Genomic DNA, 24,803 nt, shown 5'->3' with positions numbered 1-24,803 from the left:
GGTCCAAGATGAGTCAGACGAAGCTAGGCCTTTGGTTATCGGCCGGCCCACAGTCATTGGTTTATTGTCTAAAAGCCCATTGGCCAATACTCTAATTGGTTTCCAACCCAAACTCAACTTACAAAGATAATGGCCGATTGTCAGAGAGGCCGATAAGCGATAAAGATGAATTTTGATCAAGTAGTATTTCAATCGACTTGAAGTTCATGTCAGCCGATGAGGAGGGTTCAATCCAAGATAGCCTACTTCAAGATTAATTGCAGCCGTTAATGACATCCATCAAAGCCAATCCGGATAGAGTCCAGCGTCAAGTCAGCCGACGATCAGTATTGAAGACGGATCAAGATAGAGTCACTGAGCCAAGAGGAGGCCGAATTCCACTCAACTTCAAAGAGTCAAGAGATCAGTTCAAGTCACAAAGCAGCCGATATAAATAGAAGCATCGACAGAAGACAACACACACACAACTCCAGAAACTCAAGCCATCAAGCTTTTCTTATTTCGTCTTACCTTTTCCTTAGGTAGAATTTCCGTCTGTTTCCTTAGTTTATTTGCTCTGCTAGTTACAATCTCAGTTACTTTACCTTTCTTGTAGCCTAGTATTGATTTTGAATTGTTCTCTTTGTTTTCTTTCAAACAATAGTTAATAATTTGCAGCCATTCCAGTTTTTAGTTTCGTTGTTATTATCTTTTATTTGCTCCTTATTATCTTTATGCTTTACTTGTTTGATCGTGCTATTTACTGTTCGTAGTCGCATAGTAGCTATTAATCTTATATTTACTCATACTCTCACGATCGTACCTAACTCACCCGACCTTCAGCCACCAAGTCCTTAATCTAGAGGCATCGAATCGCAGCCGAGAATAAATTCCTTCCTCGGCTAACAATTGCTTGATAAGTCAGATCTACATCCACTACACCTATAGTTGCACATCTGGCCTTCTGGCCGTGTGCTGGCACACGGAGGCACGCTCCGCATCCATTCATCGAGAAGGACATTTGTTCCTTGATCCCTCGGCTGTATAGGCCGAAGTGATTTTCAGAGGCAACAACCACAAAGTATTGAAAGCTCGTCCGCCTTCTTACATAAATTCCTCTCCCGATCCCGGAGAGGCTTTGTTCGAGAACTGGGGAAGAGTTCCATCACTGGGACTAGTAAATCAAATTCAATTGTACTAGAAACCAAAGAATAATTGTCACTTCAGTTTAAAACGGCTCTTTTCTTATGAGCTGTTCTAAGATCTAATGCAAAATTGTGTAGTATTAGAAAATTAACTATTCATTCCAGCAGAATATAGGATTCTTCAGTTCCCAGGGCTCCGGAATATAGGACTAAACTTGATGGGATTGGAAGGGGAGAGCATCTCCAGTTCAAAAGTCGAGCTCTATGCCACTAAAGCATGTCTCCATGCATTTCTGTATGTAGGACTCCCTCGTACTTTCATGTCCTCCAAGAGTTCAGGAAATTATGTTTAGACCTTGAAGTCTCAACTCTCAAGGGACCTCTGATCTTCAGGGTCTTTAACCTCTGCCCAATAATGAGAATGAACTATTGCCAAAAAACAAAAAAAGATTAAGATGAGCGAGCAGCCACACTTGCAATATGAACCGGCTGATCTCATGAATTGTCAAAGTTGGTCTAGCCTGTTTATATGAAACTGACCTTGGCAGTTTTTAATGAGATCATCAAAAGAGAGTTGGGGTTCAAACTGTTTTTACAAGAACTGAGTAGTAATTTGGCACAATAAGGATTGGTTTACAGACTTTACTAAGCACATTGGTTTTAATAAGCACATTGGTTTACAGACTTTTTACCAACCAAATGATTTTAACATCTATTTTATGCAATTAAGAGATGTGATCTCAGACCAAGTCATAAACAGCACGTTTAAATATAGATAGATAGCGAGAAAGGCAGATCAAATGTTAAGAGGCAAGTCAGGCAACAGCATTGCCATGCTATACATGAAATACACTTGGTATGCTGGTACTGATTTTTAGGGAAGAGTGTATCAAGAGTTCAGGGCATAAAAAGAAAGACTTAATAGCAACGAAAGCAAAGCATGTGTTATACACCCAGTTCTTATAAGATTGGGATACTACAAAGCTCTCAAATGATTATATTTAAGAATGCTGGGCCTCTGATTGTAGGCACCTTCATTGTTCTTGTGCACTTCAACTCTATATTTCTCTTCTTTTTCTCCCCTCTTCAGCTTAAGGAGCATGTTGAACTTGGCATGATCTTCTATCACCTGCTCCACACAATTTTAACACGAGGGAGTAATCAATCAGTCTTTCTCATGTAGTCAGAAACAAAACAAAAGACACAGTGAAGGAAAAAATAGAATCAAGTTTACGGACATCTGCACATGACACAAAATGTTCGACTCCTAATGGCAAATCTATATTTCTTCTAAAGAAAATGGTAAATCTATATTTGAGTTTCTTTGTTCTTCAACCATCTACAAGGCTCTGAGGCATACTAAACAAGTACATTGAATTACTTGTAGTTCCTGCATATGATGGGACATAAGTTGACCTAAAGTGCAAATCTAATGGGAAATTAAGTCAGACACAGGTCTCTAACTCTACCACTTGACACCAGAAACAAGATGCTTAAAGAACTCACACGTATTTGCAGCCAAAGCCACGTTTTCTTATATCATATAACTCAATGATCCAAAGTCTTACAAGCAGCAACATAAATAGTGATGAAAACCTAGCCTAATCTGGAAAGTAATAATAAAAGATATGAGACTTAAATGTTTGATACAAAGCGTCTTTAAGGAAAAGAATCATAATGAAACTAGGATGACTATTTCCTAATGTAATCATGCAAATAAGCAGGAGGTTGTCCTTGAGTTGTCCTCTTGGGCCTTCCTTCCTCTAAGTTGGAGGATACACCCGTATCAGGCACCCCGGGTTGGACAGGACTCGCCCTCGAGTCCACAGCAGTAGATTCATTCTCACCATGATAGACTTGCAAATCAGCAACATTAAAAGTAGGAGACACTCCAATATCATCAGGGAGTTCGAGAACATAAGCATTGTTACCAGCTCGTTTGAGAACCTTGTATGGTCCCCCTCCTCTGTCATGTAGTTTACCACACTTCCCACGTGGAAACCTCTCCTTGCTCAAGTTTATCCAAACTAGGTCACCCTCTTTGAACTCAACATAACGACGATGCTTGTCAGCAACCTCCTTGTATTTCTGATTACTCTCAACAAGTCTTCTCCGCACTTGTTCATGTAACTCCTTAATATGGTCTGCCATATCTTTGGCATCACCGCTGAATCGGTCCGTGACAGGTAATGGAATTAAATCCAAAGGCCCATTGGGGTTGCTACCGTATACAGCTTCGAAAGGACTGATATTCGTAGTACTGTGCTTGGAGCTATTGTAAGCAAATTCAGCTTGCGGAAGGAACTCAACCCAACTTGCTTTGTTATGCCAAACTAGTGCTCTCAATAAGTTTCCCAAGCTTCGATTCACCACTTCTGTCTGCCCGTCGGTTTGAGGGTGATGAGCAGTACTAAACTGAAGCTTTGTACCCAACTTTCTCCACAAGGTTCGCCAAAAGTGTCCCACAAACTTGCTATCTCTATCAGATGTGATAGTACGAGGAACTCCATGCAGCCTTACAATGTCACGAAAGTAGATATTGGCAATATTACTAGCATCCATTGTCTTTTTGCAAGGTATAAAATGTGCCATTTTGGAAAACCTATCCACCACTACAAAAATAGAATCAAACCCTTGTTTTGTCCTTGGTAATCCTACCACAAAATCCATGCTAACTTCTTCCCAGGGAGCTTTTGGTTCTGGGAGGGGTGTGTACAACCCTGTGTTTTGACTTCTACTTTTAGCTAGGTGGCATATACGACAACGTTGTACATACCTCAGTACATCTCTTTGCAACCTGGGCCAAAAGAATTTCTCCTCAATTAATGACAGAGTTTTAGTCTTCCCAAAATGTCCACCAAGACCACCTCCATGCACTTCTTCAATGATCCAGAGCCGTAGTGAACAGTTAGGGACACATAACCTGCTACTCTTGAATAAGAAACCATCTTGAATATGGAAATCTTTAATAGAGTTCTTCTCCTTGCACTCATTCCATGTCTCACAAAAATCTACATCTTCTTGATATAACGTCTTTAAGTAATCAAAGCTGTCAACTCGTACCTCCATCACAGATAGAAGTGCTCCACGCCTACTCAAGGCATCAGCCACCCTATTTTGCACCCCAGCTTTATGCTTGATCACAAAGTTGTATTCTTGTAGCTCTTCGACCCATCTAGCATGGCGCCTATTAAGTTTTTGTTGTCCATTGAGGAACTTGAGGGCTTCATGATCAGAGTAGAGAACGAATTCTTTGAATATAAGATATTGCCTCCAATACCGAAGAGATTGAACAATGGCATAAAATTCAACGTCATATGTGGAATATCTCTGCCTGGTGTCATTTAATTTCTCACTGAAGAAAGCTATGGGCTTTCCTTCTTGGCTCAAGACAGCTCCAATACCATTCTTGGACGCATCACAATCAACCTCAAAAACCTTATCATAATCAGGTAAAGCCAAGACAGGGGCTTTGGTCATAGCTTCTTTTATTGCATGGAAACTCTTATTAGCCTCTTCAGTCCATTTGAATACATTAGAACGCAAACAATCAGTCATTGGAGCAATAATGGAGCTAAAATTGCGAATAAACCGCCGATAAAAAGAAGCTAGGCCGTGAAAGCTTCTAATATCATGGATGGATTTTGGTGTTGGCCACTCTAAAATTGCTGCAATTTTGTTTGAGTCCACTTTGATTCCTTCAGCAGAAATAACATATCCTAAGAAAACTAAGCTTTCAGTTAAAAACTCACACTTCTTCAAATTGGCATATAGCTTCTGCACCCTCAATACTTCAAAAATCTCTCGTAGGTGCTTCAAGTGTTCTGCTTCATTAAGATTATACACAAGAATATCGTCGAAATAAACAACCACGAATTTTCCAATAAAAGGGCAAAATACTGATTCATGAGTCTCATGAATGTGCTAGGGGCATTCGTTAATCCGAACGGCATTACAAGCCACTCAAACAGACCATCACGGGTCTTGAAAGCAGTCTTCCATTCATCTCCAGGCCTTATCCTTATCTGATGGTACCCACTTCGTAAATCAATTTTTGAAAATACCTTAGCTCTAGATAAGTGGTCAAGCATATCATCCAAGCGTGGGATTGGAAACCTATACTTTACTGTTATCTTATTTATTGCTCTACTGTCAATACACATACGCCAAGTCCCATCCTTCTTAGGTGTGAGTAATGCTGGTACTGCACACGGACTCATACTTTCCTGGATCACTCCTTTCTGTAGCAACTCAGTCACTTGCTTATTGAGCTCTTCATATTCTTGTGGACTCATGCGGTAGTGAGGCCTGTTTGGCAAACTTGAACCTGGTACGAGATCAATGTGGTGTTGTATGTCACGCATAGGTGGTAGCCCAGAAGGTAACTCCTCAGGAATGACTTCACTATATTCCTCCAGCAAAGCTGCTAACACCTTGGAATAACTAAAATCATCAGTTCCCACTTCTTTCACCATCAACATATACAATTCCCCACTCTTTTTGGATTCAGTTAAAAACTTCTTTGTGGAGAGAAAACTGCAGCTCTCTGCTTTGGATGATTTTGGTTTGTAGTCTACTCTAGATGGACCCAAAATAATTTTCTTTCCATCCTGCAAGAAAGAGTAGGTGTTCTGGTACCCGTCATGGTGAGCTCTCCTATCAAATTGCCAAGGACGGCCTAATAAGAGATGGCAAGCATCCATTGGTGCTACATCACACCATTGTGAGTCTTGGTAGTTTTTTCCAATAGAGAATGATACCAAACAACGTTGGTTGACTACTACATCACTACCTTTTTTGAACCACTGCAGCTTATAGGATATTGGCTTCCTTTCTGTTTGCAAGTTCAACTTGTCTACCATCTCTTGTGCCACAATGTTTTCACAACTCCCCCCATCAATGATAACTTGACACACCTTACCATTGGAAGTGCACTTTGTATGAAATATATTATGTCTTCTCCAATCTGGGTGCTCTTCTATTTTTGATGCATTCATGGTTCTTCTTATCACAAGTGACTCACCTTGATCACTCCAGGTAACTTCTTCGTCATTATAATAATGACAATCATCAGATATCATTAGTTCACCATGTCTTGCTTCACTTGTTTCTCCTATTTCCTCAACCAAGTTCACCACCCGTCGATTAGGACATTCAGATGCTATATGTCCCAACCCCGAACACTTGAAACACTTCTTAGGCTTGCCACCCTCCTTGAGATTGGTGCGGTTGTTCTGGAATTCAATCTTTTGTTCTCCGTTTTTATCAGTCTCAGATGGTGCAACCCACTTGGCAGCAATTTGTTTGTGGTAGGAGTCCTCATTGCTAGGCCGCTTCTGACGTACTTTTAATTGTTTCTCCACCTCACTAGCCAATTTATAAACATCATTGTAACTCCAATATTGTTGTAAAACCACCACATCATGAATTTCTTTTCGCAACCCTCCAAGATATCTTGCAATTAACTGCTCCTCTTCCTCTATCACTCCACATCTTGTAGTCAAGAGATCGAACTCCTCTGTGAACTCATCAACTGTTCTCGACCCCTGCCTTATGTTGTGAAGTTTCATAAAGTTGTTTTGAGTATATATAGTTTTCTAGTAAAAATCTTTTTCGTAATTCTTTCTCATCTTTTCCCAATTCTTGATCTTCGGCTTTCCTAGGCGTTCACGGCGAGATCGCAAGGATTCCCACCAAGCAGAGGCCTTGTGTGTCAATTTGATCGCCACCATCTTCACCTTTCTTTCATCAGGAGTGTGCTTGTAATAAAAAATTCTTTCAATGGTGTTAAGCCAATCAATGAATTCATCTAGTCGTATTCTTCCTTCAAACTCAGGGAGGTCCTTCAAGTTTAAAGAATGGTGATCATGGTTATTACCATGCCTCCTATCACCATGAAAATGAACACTCTCCTCCCCGTCGGAACTCTCACCATCATCACGGCCTTGAGTTTCAATGCGAGCAAGGCGTTCACTAAGTTGTTCAATCAACCCCTTGATTTCCTCCATGTCGTTGGTATTGCCACGACCCTCCATCCGAAAACCTCCCCTACCACGTCTGTTAGCCATGGAAACCGACTATCGATCCCACCAAACAGAATCCGGGCTCTGATACCAGATTAATGGGAAATTAAGTCAGACACAGGTCTCTAACTCTACCACTTGACACCAGAAACAAGATGCTTAAAGAACTCACACGTATTTGCAGCCAAAGCCACGTTTTCTTATATCATATAACTCAATGATCCAAAGTCTTACAAGCAGCAACATAAATAGTGATGAAAACCTAGCCTAATCTGGAAAGTAATAATAAAAGATATGAGACTTAAATGTTTGATACAAAGCGTCTTTAAGGAAAAGAATCATAATGAAACTAGGATGACTATTTCCTAATGTAATCATGCAAATAAGCAGGAGGTTGTCCTTGAGTTGTCCTCTTGGGCCTTCCTTCCTCTAAGTTGGAGGATACACCCGTATCAAAATCTAAAGAAAATTTCCTTCTCAAACAGTAGTAATAGTGTAAAGAGCCATTGATTCCCCTGCAACACATTACCCCAATGCTCGACAGACCTACAGCTAAACATAACCAATAGCTACCCAAATGATCGAGCTCAGCAAATCATTTATAGATAAGCAAAAAAACCACATTGAAGGAAATCACTACTGACCTCTGCCTTAGCATGGATGACCTCTTGAAGCTCATAAGGGAACAATGAATTGGACTTTTGCTGAAGGCTCTTCACAGCATGGTTGGCTGCATCTTGAACTTGAGGATCATGAGGATGCACATCTTGCCACCCTGGAGCATGCCCACCTGATCAAAACCCAATTCAGTCTCACACACACCAAATCCAAATCAACACGTGTCGAAGCGAGAATCTATCTTTTGCTTAGTGGGTGAGCTTTTTCTGTTGCTTTGGCTTTTGCTTTTTGTTTTCAATCTTAATCTCTAAGCTTTAGAAATTCACAGTAATTGAGTATACAAAATTCTTTTTTTTTTTTTTTTGGTCAATGAAATATAAAAAAGGGGTCTTGTAGAACACATCTCTATTTTGGTGAATAGTACATGGTTAAATTGATTGGTGATGCTTTACTCCAAATGACAAAGTTTCGGGTGGTAAATCCTCTCTATTAGGAGGATTTCTATGAGGGTTTGCTTAGCTTAGTCATAGAGCCAGAAATGAAATTCAAAGGTCGGTGGTCAGCAGTTCTTTACAGTTTACACAGTGTTACTCCCACAATGAAAAAGTTACGGCAGGTCAAAACTCAACATCCAATTTTTCTTTTTCGGTTTCTCAAGCAGGTTTTTGAAGAAAAAGTAATATAAAATTAATTTTCTTTGACCAAAAAAAAAAATATATCAATGAAGATCAGCTGCAGCTGGTTTTATTAATGCCAAGCAGTTCAATGAAAAATCACAAGCATGCTTGCTCTGACTCCACTCAAAACTCATCTTTCTTCCTTGAGTTGTGGCTGTGAAAGGAGCTCTTCTTTGTCATCCTATATTACATTGAAGGGAAAGAAAAAAAAAAGTACAGTGTTTTTCGTTATTACATAACTTTCTAGATAATGCAACATAATATACATTACAGTTGTTCTTTGTAATTCTTTATTACATTGGGAAAAAAAAAAAAAATACAGTGTTTTTTGTTATTACATTACTTTCTAGATAATGCAACATAATATACATTAATACATTAACAGTTGTGTACATCAACATATAAGACAAGATGAACGCCCCTGTGGGAGAGAAAAAATTCACCATAGAAGATAACATTGCAGGATGGGGAAGAAAACCAGACGGCTCCGCTTCACCAATAGCCCAGGAGTGCTTATAAAACCAGAAACCAGGGCTATTCTAAAAAGTAAAAACAGAGGGGAAAAAACATGAGCTGTGAATTTACTCATGTAACATCCTCGACCTCAATGGCAAGCTATTGAGCAGAAATGAGCATCCCTCATGAAACCCCAGGTGAAGGAAAAAGATAAAAAGGAGGCGTCATCTTATCAAATACAAATGGTAAAGTAAACAGAACACACTTATCCACATTAGAAGCTTTCTGCGTCCTCATCCTTTCAGCTGTTCCTTTGTACAAAAACTATATGTGAACTCGAAAGAAGCTGAAGCCCAAAGTTATTTGGTTTTGAGGTATCCTGAGCTTCTGGATGGAGCTTTATCTGCAATATTTCAAATAATATTTAGAACTAAATTACTATATACTGCAAGATTAGAGTTGAGAATACGTGGTTGTTTTGCTCCAGAAATTTTACAATGCTTCAGGATGATTTGCTCACAATCTTCCAAAGAGATAATGGGTATAATGTGCCTTTACAGTAGGTATTTGTATTGCAGTAGGGAAAAGCTTTGGATTCCAGGTTTCAAATCTAAAGTTCATCAACACACACACACACACAGTGAGAGAGAGAGAGAGGGAGATAATAGGACAAACCTCATACTGTTTGAGCAATGACGCGAACAACATTGCAACTCCTTCAGTCACAAATTTCTGTCCAACGCAGGCACGTATACCAGAGCCAAAGGGAAGAAATGCTGTACTTTTATTTGGATCATTCAAAGTGAAGGAGCTCTCTCCCAGATTCACAAACTTCTGAGCAGCCCCTGAGAATAATTATCAACCAAGTATTGTTACAAGTGGAGTATACTAATCTAGATCTTTTCCTGCTATGTTAAACTAACTTCATGCCATATTATATACGTATTACAATTCTTAATATGTATCCAAGTTCATCCAATATTTTTAAACCAAAAGCTAATCCACCATATCCGAGTAAATATATACGTGTGTGTGCACATATTCTCCTTCGAGAGAAAACATTCCTTTGAGATTTCTGAGAATGCTCCTATCATATAAGTATCTATATCTATGTTTCTTTTTCGTAGTAGATAAATGATCCACTCATAAAGTTATACTGTTGATATGCATAATGAGTTTTCAAAGATGCAAAGAAATTAATTATCCTACAAAAACGATCATTGACACAGAAATTAACCAGTTGTATACATTTGATCGCCCGCTGGTAGTTTAGCACAATAGGTTTTTCTATGAACATTGCCAGATCAATAGATAATCTGATGGTGTATGTCAACTACATGATTGTTTTTAAGATGAAATCATCGTAGAATTGAAATTTTGTACCCCTAGATGTAAGTTTCTTGCTCAACGCTGAAAAAAAATCATACTAATACTGCCATATGAGATGGCCAAAAGCACAGTGGCTATGAACATCTTATAAATAAGGATTTTTTTTTTTTTTTGGGTGTGTGTGTGGTGAGGGTGGGGTGTTGCTTTGACAGTGTTTCTTGTGGTGCTACATGATTGTTTTTAAGATGAAATCATCATAGAATAGAAATTTGTTTGCGGAGCCACCCCTACAAGTTTGTTTCCTGCTCTACACTGCAAAAATTCATACTACTACTGCCATATGAGATGGGCAAAGGCACAGTGGCTAGGAACAGCTTATAATTAAGAAGTGGGTGGTGGCGGTGGTGCTTTTTGGGGGGTTGAGGGGAGCTGGTGCTTTGACAGTGTTTCTTGTGGTTTTGCACACTACCCTCAAAATTAATTAATTCTTCTGGATCTACAGATTTGCAGAGTAAGGAGATAGCAAACTAAATAAACTTAGTTGGCAGTAGAATAAGTAGGAAATGAAACCTGAAAATGATTTTCTTAGAAATATATCAGACCCTTCTCCAGCCTTCGACAAAAAGCGGTATGGATTGAATTCACTAGCATCGCCTCCCAAAGTGGAATCATCCATCATTACCAGCTCTACAGGCACAACCAATCCTGCTCCAGCTGGTATGGTATGACCACTCTTAAGCGAAAAATCTTCAAGAGGAAAAAACAAGAAAAATAATCAATTCCTAGGAAGTAGAGCAGCAGTGAAATCAGTATTAAATCAGTGACATAAGCGGTAGCTAAAAATAAAGTTCAAGTGGAGCATTAAGCTGAATACCATTCACAATTCACAGGATGCCTATCATATCCAAAATTCTAACAAAATTCAGTGCCATTTTGTCAAGCTATTATTGTCATATTTAACAGCTCTATGGGTCATTTGAACACAGGTTATAGTAATTCAGTGCCTTCTACCCATGTATATGGATCTGCTCCTCGGTTTTATTTTTCCTAGATTGTCAGTTCTCATTCTAGAATAGTTATTTGATTTCATGTTTTACTTGACTGAAAATGGGTTGATTCAGTAGACATGATCCATTGACTATAATTTCAGTCTGATCTAGATCTGAGCATATTTGGAAATTTGGGCATGATGCAAAGCACAGCACAGAAAGTGACAAAGTGATATCCACATAAAGAAAATTGACCGTCTAATAAGAACGTTGAGAAATGGTACCATGTTTGAGAGAACATCTCTGTAGCAAAGACCCGGCTGACACAAGACGAGCAGATTCGTAAATAGTTGCCAGTAATAAGACCAACTTATCAGCACTAATCTGGTCTTCCTTCATTGCATCTTTTTGTGCCATAGTTACCTCCGAGTAGATCTTCAGAAACATACAAAAAGAAATTTAGGTCTATCTAGCTAAATGCATAATATAACTCATTATATATTTCTCTACAAGCAACAAAGTGCATGATTAAAAACACCCAACCAGATAGCATCACTGTTCATGTGCATTTTATACTTACCCTGATCAAATTATATGTAGAAACTAGATATCCCAAAATATGACCAGAACTTTTAGTCAGAAATGAGAAAAGTTCAGTTCAGGCCCATTAGATTGTTGATCAACTTCACTCGAGCAGCTTAGCAAATGTAATTAAAATGTATTTCCCAATGCCATTATAAGCAAAGACAATCTAAATTCATTTGTGATACAGGACGTAGGTTACAAAATATGATTATATAATTGCAGGCATCCAGCACACACCCATATAACTCTAGGTCTGGACAAGTAAAAGCTGACTGAGAGCCGGCATATATATTTTCTGAAAATTGGTAGATAGTCAATATGAATCTTATTTTCATTCCTATTTATGATAAAAAAAATTGTTTTTTTGCTCAACATGATTCACTGGTATTGTATATATATAGGGCTTCTCCAGTAAGGACGTCCACACGTTTAAACATATGTTAATAACAAGAAGATTAAGCACAATGTATCAAAATAAAGATCAAAATTCAAATAAGAGAGGGAGGGAGGGAGGGAGGGAGACCTTATCCTGTATTTGTGGATGCGTAGCAAGGTTCATCATAATGTTATTAATCAAACTAGCTGTGCTGAGGCATCCGTGAAACATTATGCCCATAAGATTCCCATATGGTTCCTCACTAACATTAAAATGGCCATTAAGCTCCTCAAAGAATAGATTGTCTACTATCCTAACTTCAGAGCAAGATGGTCCGCCACATGCAACCTCCTTTCCTAAGTTTCCAGTTTCCCAAGAGTATACGTTGCAGCATTGTTGAACAATATCTTGCGTTAAGCATTTCAACTTTGTGCATACAGACTGATATTTCCAAAATCCAGGCTTCCAAAAGGGAGTAACACAATAAGAAGCCCAAAAACCAGCATCCTTAGCAATCATCATAAGGAGCTCCTCATAAACAGCTACCTTAGACCAAGCTAAAAATGCATCTCCAAAGAGGGTGGCTCCTAACATGGTAAAAGCCATGTGTTGAGAAAATACTCTACTGTCAACACTATCTTTACCCATTACATTGTTTATCCTCTCCAAGACACAGTCCACAGCCTTGGTGGGGAACACATTTTTGTTCTCACGAACTTTTCCATTTAATTCTGTTAATAATGTTTCCCTTCTCTTTTGCACCTGCAAATGAAGTATTATTCAGGATGAGCATATTGAAATCACCACATAAAATTGAGAATAATTGTAGAAGTAAAGAGAAAACAGTGTGTAATGTTTTGGTTTCCTCCTTTGACAAACCATCATGACATATAGACAAATTCTTTGCACAGTAAATTAAGTTTTGGGGATATGAAACTGCCTAGTTGATGAAAAAGGTTGTAGATTAGTGCAAGTCTAAATCACGTAAGTGGTATACCACAATAGTTCTAGCCTTAAGAGTGACAAACTCCAAAAGAAAAGTTAAGTTCTAGTTTAATGTTTCATAATTTCAAGATTGTAAATAATTAAGCCCTATGTTTACAAATTACAAGGCTTTGGAAGAACATAAGAAACATCCGCCACAAGTTGTGAAACTCATTCGCTCTCAACCTAAGCGTCCCAGCCAAAACAAAATGCAAGACAAAGGACTCTAATAGTGATAATTAAAAACATATAAAACTCTGAGTTCCAGTAGTACTTCAACTTTCAGTTAGACTAGTAAATCAGTTCATTCTGTGGTGGCTTTCCTTCCCCTCTTCTTGTCAATATTAACATGTAGGACGAGCAGCCAAGATGGTCACAAGGCAGGTTTTAGTTTACTGACATCAAATTGTTTAAGAACAGAAAGAATAAAAGGTAGAAAGAGATAGAAACTACCAAGTTCACAAGGTAGTAATTCTAGGAATCACTGCTGCATAGAAATTGGAAGATATTCCACCATCACACCAAAGGTGCCTTGGAATCTCCAAGTCAACACATGTTTCACACACAAGCAGAAAGATCTCAAACAGTTTTCACGATCAACTCATCTTTCAAATCATACAGAATATCCCATTATTCTTACATGAATCACTGGTCTAATGCACTTAGAATTCTGAAAGACAGATGGTGAATACACTGAAAATTACAACATAAACAAAGCTTACAGGACAATAACCTAAGAATGATGCATTTTTGAATTGCATTTATAACATAATCAAGGACAAAACAAAACCTTATTATACGGTGCTTAGTTCTCGGATGAACCTGTTTATTACAATCTAAATCAGCATTACAAACAGTCATATTATTGTCAACCCCGATACTACATATAACTTTAAGTTATGCACACATAAACGAACATGCATTTTTTTCAACTACCCAAGAACAGAAGAAGTGAAAAGAAGTGCTGATACCTCGTCGAAAGAAGAAGCAAAGAGACTCGACCTTCCAAAGGCCAAATGGAATGCCCTCCCAGTCATAGGTAACTTATCTGCAGCCTTTAGTAGCATCTCTTTGATAAGAATTGGATCCTTTATTGACACTAAAAGCCGAGTCGGTCCCAACCACAACTTCACAACAGAGCCATATTTCTTGTGCAAATCACCCAACACCTCTGAATACCAAAGAGTCAATGGTCAATGCTCTATGGTCTTCACCAAATTCAAACTCACCGCATGAAAAATTCACAATCAAATTCAAATTCAAAAAAAAAAAAACTAAAATTTCCTACTGCTTAACTTGTTCAATTTCTGGAAGCCACAAAGACCTAGATAAAACCATGAAGCAAAGCTAATTACTCTAAAAGGAAGCAATTGGCGGGAAAGGAACGGACCAGTAATATTTTGGCGGGAAAGGAGGTTGGAGTGGCCGTAGAAAGAGGGGCAAGGAGGCCCAGGGATGGGCTTGGCTTTGGCCCATAAGCGAAGCAGGTCGAAGAGCTTCCGCAGCAACAGAGCGGTGACGGCGATGAGAGAGATCCAGAGGAAGGCGTTGAATTCTCTGGCGACCAAGTCTCTGAGAATAGAATCGTTGCTGCAGGCTTCGGATCTCGACTGGAACAGAATCGTTAAGAGCGTGTTTGATCCGCATGGCGAAGAAGAAGAAGAAGAGGAGGTGGAGGGTTTCATATCCCAATAATAACAGTTCGGAGAATCTTTGTTTATTGCTGCAGTGATGCTGAAGAATGAGACTCTGCTCTGAAGACGAGGGCTTTTTGCGATATGGACTTTTTTGTACGACTTGTCGTTTGTGGCATCCGTTGGGTGGAGGGCAATGACTTTAGTATGAGGATATATCAATAGTCTTAAAAATAGAAATTTTTATGGAAGTATCGAGGAAATGCAGATATTGATAAATTTTTGAGATAAATGAAGGAAATTATGAAAAAAAAAAAGAAGGAAATTTTAAACAAAAATTTAGAAACATTTATTTAATTAATTTATCTACTACATTTTAAAAGAAAATGTTAAAAATTTTTTTTTATATATTGTGTTGTAGTAAGTTAAGGTGAGTTAATATATGTTGAATAGTATGACGATTTTTGAAATTTAATAAAAATGTTCTAATTTATAGAGTATGATATATGAAAGATTGTCAAGGATTGAGAACTATTGGTAAAAAGAATTTAGTTCTTAGTTGGTTATTGAGTAGAGAAACCAAAATTTCAATAGTCAAATGGAATCTGCACTTCGTCAGAATAAATATTTCTGACTAACTACTTTTGGTGGAAATTACTATTTGAGTATTTTCGATAACACATTTGCTTTATAGGAATAACCATTTCCGTCTATACAAATGACTTTTACCGACGAATATGGTTTATAAAAAATAAACCATTTTCGTCCGCAAATTGTTGTCGGAAACGGCTCAACTCTTGTGGGAATAAATATTTTATATGCAATTACATCCAATTTAAATATTAGAATTTCACAAATTGAAATATTTCTTTTCTAGAACATGAAGAACCAAATAGTTACATAGTGAAGATTTGAATAATTGATTGAATGCAAACTTGCATAGTCTTAATACATAGGAAAAATAACATCATCCGTAAAAGTATAAATAGTACGAGAGAAAATACAAAACTAAAAAAAAAAAAAAAAAATTAGATTAATGATATATTTTGAGGCTACGTTGCCTCATATAGATAGATAAAGGTTTCTTCGAGGACCTTATAACTAGTAGCTAGCAACTAGGAATCAAGGTGCATATGCTTCAGAATCTCCATTAGTAGATTTTGTCATTGGTGCAGTTGTAGGTGAAATTGTACAAGCAAGCTGTAACACAAAAATACTTTATAGCTTATACATATATGAATAATACAACAACAAAACTGGACATACGTCCAACAACACTTTAAAGAAAGTGCAAGTGTAAGCGCAGATGAAGCCCTTGCGAAGCCTGAAGTTTTACCCTGTCAAAATAGCAAAACAGGAAATGGAACAGAGTATAATAAGTATGAGGACTTCATAAAAAAAAACTCCTAATTGCTACAAAAACGCTTTGATGACAGGAATGTGTTTTTATCGATTTTGGCAAAGCCATATATATAATAATAGTAGCATTAAAGAAAAAGATTAAAGCTTTACTTACTGGTTATGTGCGTTTTGATGAGTAAAAGGTTTATGAGAACTACAATGCAGCCAAGCTTTTTGATCGTTCAGTTTTGTATATGGAATCCTATGCCTAAACTAAAACAGAGCTTTAGAGAAAGCCATGCTCTTTTCCTCTTCTTTCTAATAATGGCAGTTTATTATAGGAGAGGAGAAAGAGGAATTATTATTACAAGGGAAAGCTGGTGATGCCTTGAAGAAGGACAGATATAGTTGTTGATATACATATACCTCCTAGGCACAAGTATCAGAAGCACAAGACTCATATCGCCAATATAGAAGGAAAGCTCCCAACTGAGGATCCCGATACCCCTCTAGGCGGTATCGGGAACCCCGATCGTCCCACACCGAAAGAAACTGAACCAAGCTCCCACAAACCTGCTACATTAAGGTCATCTCCAATAACCCAAAGAGGTAACTGTTTACTATCGCTTTCCATTAATTTATCTTATATCGATACTGACTTAGGCATCGGAGTGTCGAAGGCCGGCACACCCGGTCTTCCCTCTGACCTTCGTCTGTTTTGCAGATAAGTGAGACCGATTGCGATAGTAGCAAACCAAGAACATCTTGTGATTTAGCTGGATCAGACCCCTATCGAGACAGCTGAAACATTTGGTGCTAGAAAGACTCCCCTCTCTCCTTGCTGGCAGAACAACACGCCGCCAATGGCTACCAGCACTCCCGATACCAATAGTGACGATCCGCCTCACGAGGCAGCGACCCGGGAGGTCCAGCACACGCTTGAGTCTCAGAGCCCAAACACCGAGACATGCTCGGTCATGATCACTAACACGACCACCGCACTGGAAATAACAATGCGTGACTTAATGGAGACACATGCACAGGCCGAGGCTGAGCGCGCGGCTGCTATGGCAGCTCGCCGAGAAGTAGAAAATATGACAAACCAGAATCGCATTCTCCTGGAGGTACTTTAGCAGCGAGTTGCGAACAATGAGGCATTGGACATGGCCCGTCAACAGGAAACCCCGATATCGACAATTGGTGGTGTCCCGACACCTAGAGCAGTCCTCACCACAGACCCCAAGCACTAGCCTCGCTGGCACTTTTGTGCCACTAAGCATAACATCCAGAAGCCCCACGGTCCCCACTCTAGGCAGCACCATTGCTGGACCACAAGTAATCTACTTGAACTCCCCTCTCCTCCCCAATCAACTCGGCACAGCGCCACCACCTCAGCCTGCCCCCGATATGGCGGGAATCTCGAACACGAACACAGCCGCAACCGCCAACATACCTCCACCTGACTCCAATACTCGGTTGTTGCTCCAAATGAGTGAAACCATCGCCTCCTTGCAAGCGCGGATTGAGAGCGCCGAAAGCAAGATTGGCTGACAACCGATCACTGCTGGCTTCTAGGGAAAGATGGGACCATTCACTCCCCGGATACAAGCCGAGAAGGGCCAACCAGAGGCCAAGCCCTTCAAGAATACAATAGTACCAAAGACCCATACCACCACTTGGAAGTCTTTCAGTCCCTCCTACATGGAACCCGATACGTGGACGCAATGGCAAAAGCAAGCCACCCAATCTCGTTCCCTTGACCCAACCCTAGCAGCATCGACATTCAAGCAGGCACTCTAGCTGAGATACTTCCTATAGCAAATCAACACCAATCCCCTCGCGACATATGACGACTTCCTCGATGCCGCTACCGCTTTCGCGTAGGCTGAGTACGACACCTTTGGTCGCGACACAAATACCAATACACACCCAGTCAATGTCCCTCAAGTCACCAACCCCATCGGGATTTCAGATAGCAGGAGCAAAGACTCCACCAAGGATAAACCTGTCCAACACGACAAATCCCCACGAGAGTGACACGGCTACAACGACAAAAGGGACAAGCAGTACTGGAAAAGCCCCGAGAAGCCAAAGTACAATTCCTCCAGCAATCGATATCGCGATGTGCCATACGGCAGTACCCAACACAAGGAGCACCAAAGATTCGAGGCACCCCGATACGAGGTTTACATCACCCTCACCGATTCGTATGAAGAAATTTGGAATAACCACAAAGACATCATCCCAAGCCCACCGCGGAGCAAACCTGGCCAAACCAAACCGCGAGACAATGGCAAATACTGTACATACCATGAGGAATCCGGCCACCCCACCAATATTTGCTGGGCACTAAAAAACGCCATTGAGCCTCATTCAGAGCGGCCAACTCTCACAGTATCGTACTCCCGCAATGGGAGCTAACTCCATCGAAGTCTATGGACAGATCCTAACGATACATGGCGGCGCTCCAAGAGCAGCCGAGACTCATCATGCACAGAAGCACCAGTGCCCTCGGGGCCAGGAGATATTGGGACTCAGCCATGACTGCCACACCCACCAGGTAAAGTGGGACTTAATTGCCTTTAGTCGCAGCGAGGACACCATAAAGAAGCACAATAACGACCCCTTCCTAATTACCATGTTCATCGACCACTACCAATGCCATCGAGTCCTGGTCGACAATAGTGTAGCAGTCAGTGTCATGTTTCGCAGCTGCTACGAAGGCCTCAACCGAGTTAAGAAGAAACTCACCCAAGACCACGAGCCCTTGATCAGCTTTGCAGGAGAAGTCACACAGCCTCTGGGATTCGACAATTTGAGGATCACCCTCAGTGGAGGCAGTACTATTGCTACCATGACAACGCATTTTATCATCGTTGACTGCCCTTCTTCCTACAACGTCATCTTAGGGCGAGACGCCATCTGGGGACTCCAATGTTTTGTCCCAGGGCACATGTTAGTGATGAAAATCCCTACCCCGGGTGGCATCCTCACCATTCGAGGAGAGCAGGAACTGGCGAGACAGTGTAACTCCCTAACTGTCGCGCCAGGACATGGCAGGCGAGAGGTACTCCTCACGTCAGACTTGCCCTCCCCGTCTGACAAGCCAAACAACCCAAGGGAGGACCCTGAGACTTCAGACGCCTGCGATACAAGCAGTAAAAAAAAGGAAGATAAGAGCAAACTCAAACATCCGAGACCAAATGCCCTGGAAGATTTGATATCGGTTTCCATATCCGATACCCAACCAGAAAGAAAGGTCAAGATCGGCTCTAAGACAGACCCACAGTTCCAAGCAAACTTAATCGCCTTCCTCAAGACCAGACAGGAGGTGTTTGCATGGTCATACGCCAATATGCCAGGGATTTCGCTGGAACTGCTGACCCACAAGCTCACCATCTCACCAGACGTTCCACCGGTCAAGCAGAAAAGAAGGGCCTTCATGGAAGAGAAATACAAAGCCATCCAGGCCGAAGTCAAGAAACTCTAGGAGATCGGGTTTGTTAGGGATGTATCCTACCTGACATGGCTATCTAATGTCGTGATGGTAAAGAATCTCAATGGCAAGTGGCGCATGTGTGTCGATTACACCAACCTGAACAAGGCTTACCCAAAGGACAGCTTTCCCCTGCTAAGAATCGATCAGCTGTTGACTCCACTGCTGGCCACAAGCTCCTTAGCTTCATGGACACCTTCTCGGGCTACAACCAGATGGCCATGGAACCTTCCGATCAAGAGCACACATCTTTTACCACCAACAAGGGTTTGTATCGTTACAAGGTAATGCCATTGGTCTAAAGAACGCTGGGGCCACCTACCAAAGACTAGTCAACGCCATGTTCACAGATCATATCAGGAAGATAATGGAGGTCTCTATAGACGACATGCTCGTCAAGACTGTCACAGTTAAAGACCATATCAAGAACTTGGGCATCGTCTTTAACATCTTACTCAAATATGGCATGCTACTCAACCCAGACAAGTGTGTGTTTAACATACTTGGTGGAAAATTCCTGGGCTTTGTAGTCAGCGAGAGAGGTATTGAAGCAAATCCAGAGAAGGTACAAGCCATCCAAAGACAAGAAATGAGGAACAATCTCTCACTGGGAAGGTTGTCGCTCTCGCCCGGTTCATATCGCCCTTAACAGACAAATGCGCTCCCTTTTTCAAGCTCCTTAAAACTCACCACACCGAGAAAATCAATTGGGGATCCGAGCATGACAAAGCTTTTCAAGGCATCCGAGACTGCCTGGCATCAGTGCCCACTCTTTCCAAACCCATTCCAGGAGACGTCTTGTACATCTATCTTGCAGTATCGGTTACGGTAATTAGTGTTGCCCTGGTCAGACGAGAGAACAACGATGAACTGCAAGGGGTTCAACGACGCCGAGTCCAGGTATTCAGATATCGAAAAGTTCTCCCTTGCACTCCTCATAACTGCCCGACGATTACGACAATACTTCTAGGCGCATACCATACATGTCTTGACCAACCAGCCTTTGAAGCAGGTCCTCCAGAAACCAGAATCTCCGGCAGGTTAGTTAAATGGTCTGTCGAACTTGGCGAGTTCGACATTCATTACATACCGCGCACAGCTATCAAGGGGCAGGCTGCTGTAGACTTCATTGCAGAATTTATACCTCGCTAGGACAGTGAACCTTTAACGAAATTGTGTCGGAATCCAACACCACCCCGACATGGACTCTCCATGTCGACGGATCCTCCAACAGTAAGCTCAATGAAGCTGGAGTGGTCTTAACAGACCCAGAGGGACACACATACTAGTATACGTTACAATTCAAGTTCAAAGCATCAAACAACGCAGCCGAGTACGAGGCGCTCATAGCTGACATCTAGTTGGCAAAAGAATTGGGAGTCTCGAGCCTGGCAATTTTCAGTGATTCCCAACTTGTCGTAAACCAGGTCGGTGGTGACTTCCAGGCCGAGGAACCACATCTATCTTATTACCAATCACACACCAAGACCCTACTTCAACGATGCCTCATCAGCCACACCATCGCTCTGATTCCCCAAGCACAGAATACCAAGGCAGATGCTGTCGCTCGATTGGTGACATCCTGGCCAAACACCGATATCGGAAGCCTCAAGATGGAAATCTTGGAAAAGCTGAGTACCAACAAGCCGTTCTCAGAAATATTCCTTACGAAGAGCGAGCGCCCACCTTCGTGGCTGGACCCATTCATTGATTACCTCTCAAAAGGCATCGAGCCAACGGACTGGACCATCGCCAACAGACTCCGCAGAATGGCAACACTATACACGGTCCGAGAAGGCAAGTTGTACAGGAAAGGAATGTCATTCCCCCTGCTGAAATGCATCTCCCTCTAGGAGGGGCAGCGAGTCTTGTTATCGCTACACAGCTGGGTTTGCGACAACCACGTAGGGGCAACAAACCTTGCATTTAAGGCACTGGCACAGGGTACTACTGGCCCACAATCGAGCAAGATGCAAAGCGTATCGCTAGCACCCGCCTCAAATGCCACCAGTTTGCCAACTCCCCTCTCGCACCATCAGTACCCCTCTCAATTATCATCGCCTCTTGGGCATACTGCCAATGGGGACTTGATTTCATTGGAAAATTCCTGAAGGCACCAGGTCAGTTAAAATTTGCCATTGTCGCCGTTGATTTCAACACTAAATGGGTGGAGGCCGAGGCTCTAGCCACGATCACAGTTGCCAAGACCTTCTTGGAACGCCCAACACCTTGGAACGCCAACACCTTCGCTACTACCCCAGGTAGAGTGAGACACCCAGACTTTGCAATCCCCACCTCGCTATCGCCACCTTTCCATGATTGTAAGCACCAACACCAACACCAACACCAACACCATCTCCTTTTATCTTTTTAATTCAATGTATTTTGCAACTGTTCTCGTGCAGTAATGAATGACATGTTATTAGCAATGAATGAAATGCTATCGCAATGAATGAAATTTTTTTATTAGTCACACTTCTGACCACTTGGCCAACACCAACGATTACAGCCATTCGACCCTATATGGTCATATCGTATCCCTACACCACTATCGCCATAGGCCCTACGCTGGCCACCAGTCACCAGAAAAATCACACGCAACGGGCATGGGCACGCTGTATACCAATCCTAACTTATTGCCCACGCGTTATCATTAATGTAAATGCGACATCGCTTCCAGCCGGTTCTGCTGATACAACACGATGCTGTCCCTCGCAAACTCTTGCGCTGCCAATGGCGATCAAATGAATGAATGTCACTGATACGCAATACGTCGCGCTAACTGAATATATGCGATCAAATGAATAAATGTCACAGATACGCGATACGTTGTGCTAACTGAATGAATGCGATCAAATGAATGAATGCCTCCAATGAATAAATGAATGTCAACGATACACAACACGTCGCGATAATGAATGAATGAACGCTAGTGCGCCGCACATCGCGGTATCGAAATGAACGAATGAATAACGATACACGATATGCCATGATAAGCAAGTACAAAATGCACCAACGATGGTAAACCATCACCAAATGCGATACCCGTAAAATAATGCTCAAAGCTTACAAATACTCCAATGCCATGAAAGGCGATACACAATGACAAATTCAACATAATGAAAAGCGAGTACAGAAATAAAAGGCGATACATATTTACTCCAGAATGGCATACAAAGGAACTTCACTACAAAGGCTTTGCGGCCAATAGCAATAAACAAATATATCCTTTATACAAATGCGATACACATACTCCATGAAAATGCTACATCTTAATACAGAAATGATACACCCTAACACACGAGTGCGATACACAATAATTATCTTCGATACCCCTCCAGCCAAGTCTGATTCTTTGGAATATAAGGAGGCCCAGAAGAAGATCACTGAATTGGAGGATTGATGGGTTGGTCAAGCTCTGGTGGGAAAGACTGGGGGGCGGTACCAATCTCCACCACTCTTTGCGCTGTCACCACCCAATCTCTACCGCTGTAGCCTCGCCACACCACCAGTGATCGGCGTCCTTGGGTTTCTCATTAGACGGGGCTTCAGTTCTGCAGGAGCACAGACTGCTCAATCCCCCAAAGGGTGATAAAGCCGAGCCTGTGTGAGATTAGGCTATAAAGCCTATAACCCAAGCATGAGATTAAGCTATAAAGCCCAGAATTCTAGAAAAGAAAACCGCCAAAGGGGAGAAAAGATTTCAGAAGCAGAAGCACAATGAAAAATATAGAGAATGCCATTTGAAAATATGATCAACTCACCTCCCTCATCCTGCCTATTATAGGTGAAGGTCACCGCTATAAACCGCCCCCAGACTACCAATAGTTGCGTCGCTTTAATGACCTGCAATAATGACAACGCACCGAATCGACAAAGCAATAAATATATTCAACGCACGGGGGACTATCGCCCAAAGAAATATATGTTCCCAATAAAGCTTTCATATTCCCAGGTAAAAAGGACATCCCAAAAAGAAGACTAATTGGTCATTATCTCCACAAAATCCAAAGCATTGACACATCCAACAAACCTATCGCTAGCAGAGCAAAATTGAAAAGAAAAAAAAGAAATTATGTCTCGCCCTCGGCACTGTGCGCTCGCTCTCCTCCTCGGTCTCGCTCTCCCACTCCTTCTCGCTCCCCAAAATTCTAGCCCTGCAGCTCACCCTCAGTATCCACGGCCTCCCCTTGCTCGCAAGTAATACCGTTCCACTCGCGATTGCCAGCCTAGCCAAAGACATGCTCTGTTACAGTAGCTGGCTCGCGGATCACAATCCCAGCGCTCCGACCGCCACTATCGGCACTAACTTGTGATCGCGCCGCTTTCTTCGCCTGCATGTCACATACCATCTTCTCCTTATCATTCCAGCCAGCGGCAATACCGTCACGGATCGAGTGCAAGGTCCCATCCGAGAAGGCCTTATTCATCTTTTCTTGAAAATGTGCCAACTTGAGATGGAGATCCACCGCCTTGTCCGCACCTTGATGCTTGGCCTTCTTAAGCTTATCACCGTGGGTCTCGGTGGCGGCACGCAATTGAAGGCACTCGTCGGCAAAGTCACTAGCCCGAGTCCCCTGCTCAGCCAACTCTTTGCTCAATAGCTCCAACTCTGCCTCCCTCTCGCTAGCTTGGAATTCGACGACCCTCAAGCGGTCAACTTCTCCTTGCAAAGTTCCAACCTGTCCCTTCAATTCCACCACACGATCAGGGTAGGGAGCCAAACTCTCCAAGGCGGTGCCACGCAGCTCCAACTCGGCATCACGCTCCCGGACCTGCCTCTCCAACTCTCGCAATCGCTCCTCAGCAATATCAACTTAGGCCCTGACCTCCTCCAAGGCCTTCAGACCAACCTCGGCCCGCTGCAACTTGCCTTTCAGGTTCAAATTTGACTCCCTCAAGGGGGCAACAGTGTCCTCGACCTCCTGACGATGAGATTCCTCCATCGTGAGTGCTCGCTCCAGTTCCATCCTCCTCGCGACTCCATCATCAATTGCCTGCCTCATCTCACCCCGCTCCACTTGGCCGCGATCCAACGCACCACCTTAGAGCTCGTATGCCCTCTCTCTCTCAGCATTCAACTCGCCCTGCAGCCGGGCTATCTCAAGATCAAAATGCTCAAGCAGCTCGGCGGAGGCTTGATAATTCATGTTCACAGCCTACATCGCACA

General features: G+C 41.8%; 1 protein-coding gene across 1 annotated transcript; it reads right to left on the bottom strand.

The window, feature by feature from the left end:
* Nucleotides 1–8,721: 8,721 nt before the first annotated feature.
* Nucleotides 8,722–14,975, bottom strand: LOC112193565 (alpha-humulene 10-hydroxylase). The gene is made up of 7 exons (XM_024333756.2): nt 14,552–14,975; nt 14,133–14,332; nt 12,325–12,939; nt 11,501–11,651; nt 10,798–10,974; nt 9,574–9,743; nt 8,722–9,301 (listed from the first exon to the last, which is right to left on the bottom strand). The coding sequence occupies exons 1-7, from the start codon at nt 14,844–14,846 to the stop codon at nt 9,200–9,202; spliced, it is 1,710 nt and encodes a 569-aa protein (XP_024189524.1). The 5' UTR covers nt 14,847–14,975; the 3' UTR covers nt 8,722–9,199.
* Between the last annotated feature and the right edge of the window lie 9,828 nt (nt 14,976–24,803).

This window comes from Rosa chinensis, chromosome 1 (assembly GCF_002994745.2).
Source record: "Rosa chinensis cultivar Old Blush chromosome 1, RchiOBHm-V2, whole genome shotgun sequence".
Classification (NCBI taxonomy): Eukaryota; Viridiplantae; Streptophyta; class Magnoliopsida; order Rosales; family Rosaceae; genus Rosa; species Rosa chinensis.
The sequence above is the reverse complement of the archived record's forward strand: the minus strand, read 5'-3'. Positions and strand labels throughout refer to the sequence as shown.

Excerpts from the sequence above, each read along its gene's own strand:
- LOC112193565 (XM_024333756.2), bottom strand. The coding sequence starts at position 14,846 with ATGAAACCCTCCACCTCCTCTTCTTCTTCTTCTTCGCCATGCGGATCA. Across the intron at positions 14,333-14,551 it reads TTCCCGCCAAAATATTACTG|AGGTGTTGGGTGATTTGCAC; the intron begins GTCCGTTCCTTT and ends TTTGGTATTCAG. Across the intron at positions 9,744-10,797 it reads TCTAAGAAAATCATTTTCAG|GGGCTGCTCAGAAGTTTGTG; the intron begins GTTTCATTTCCT and ends AATTATTCTCAG.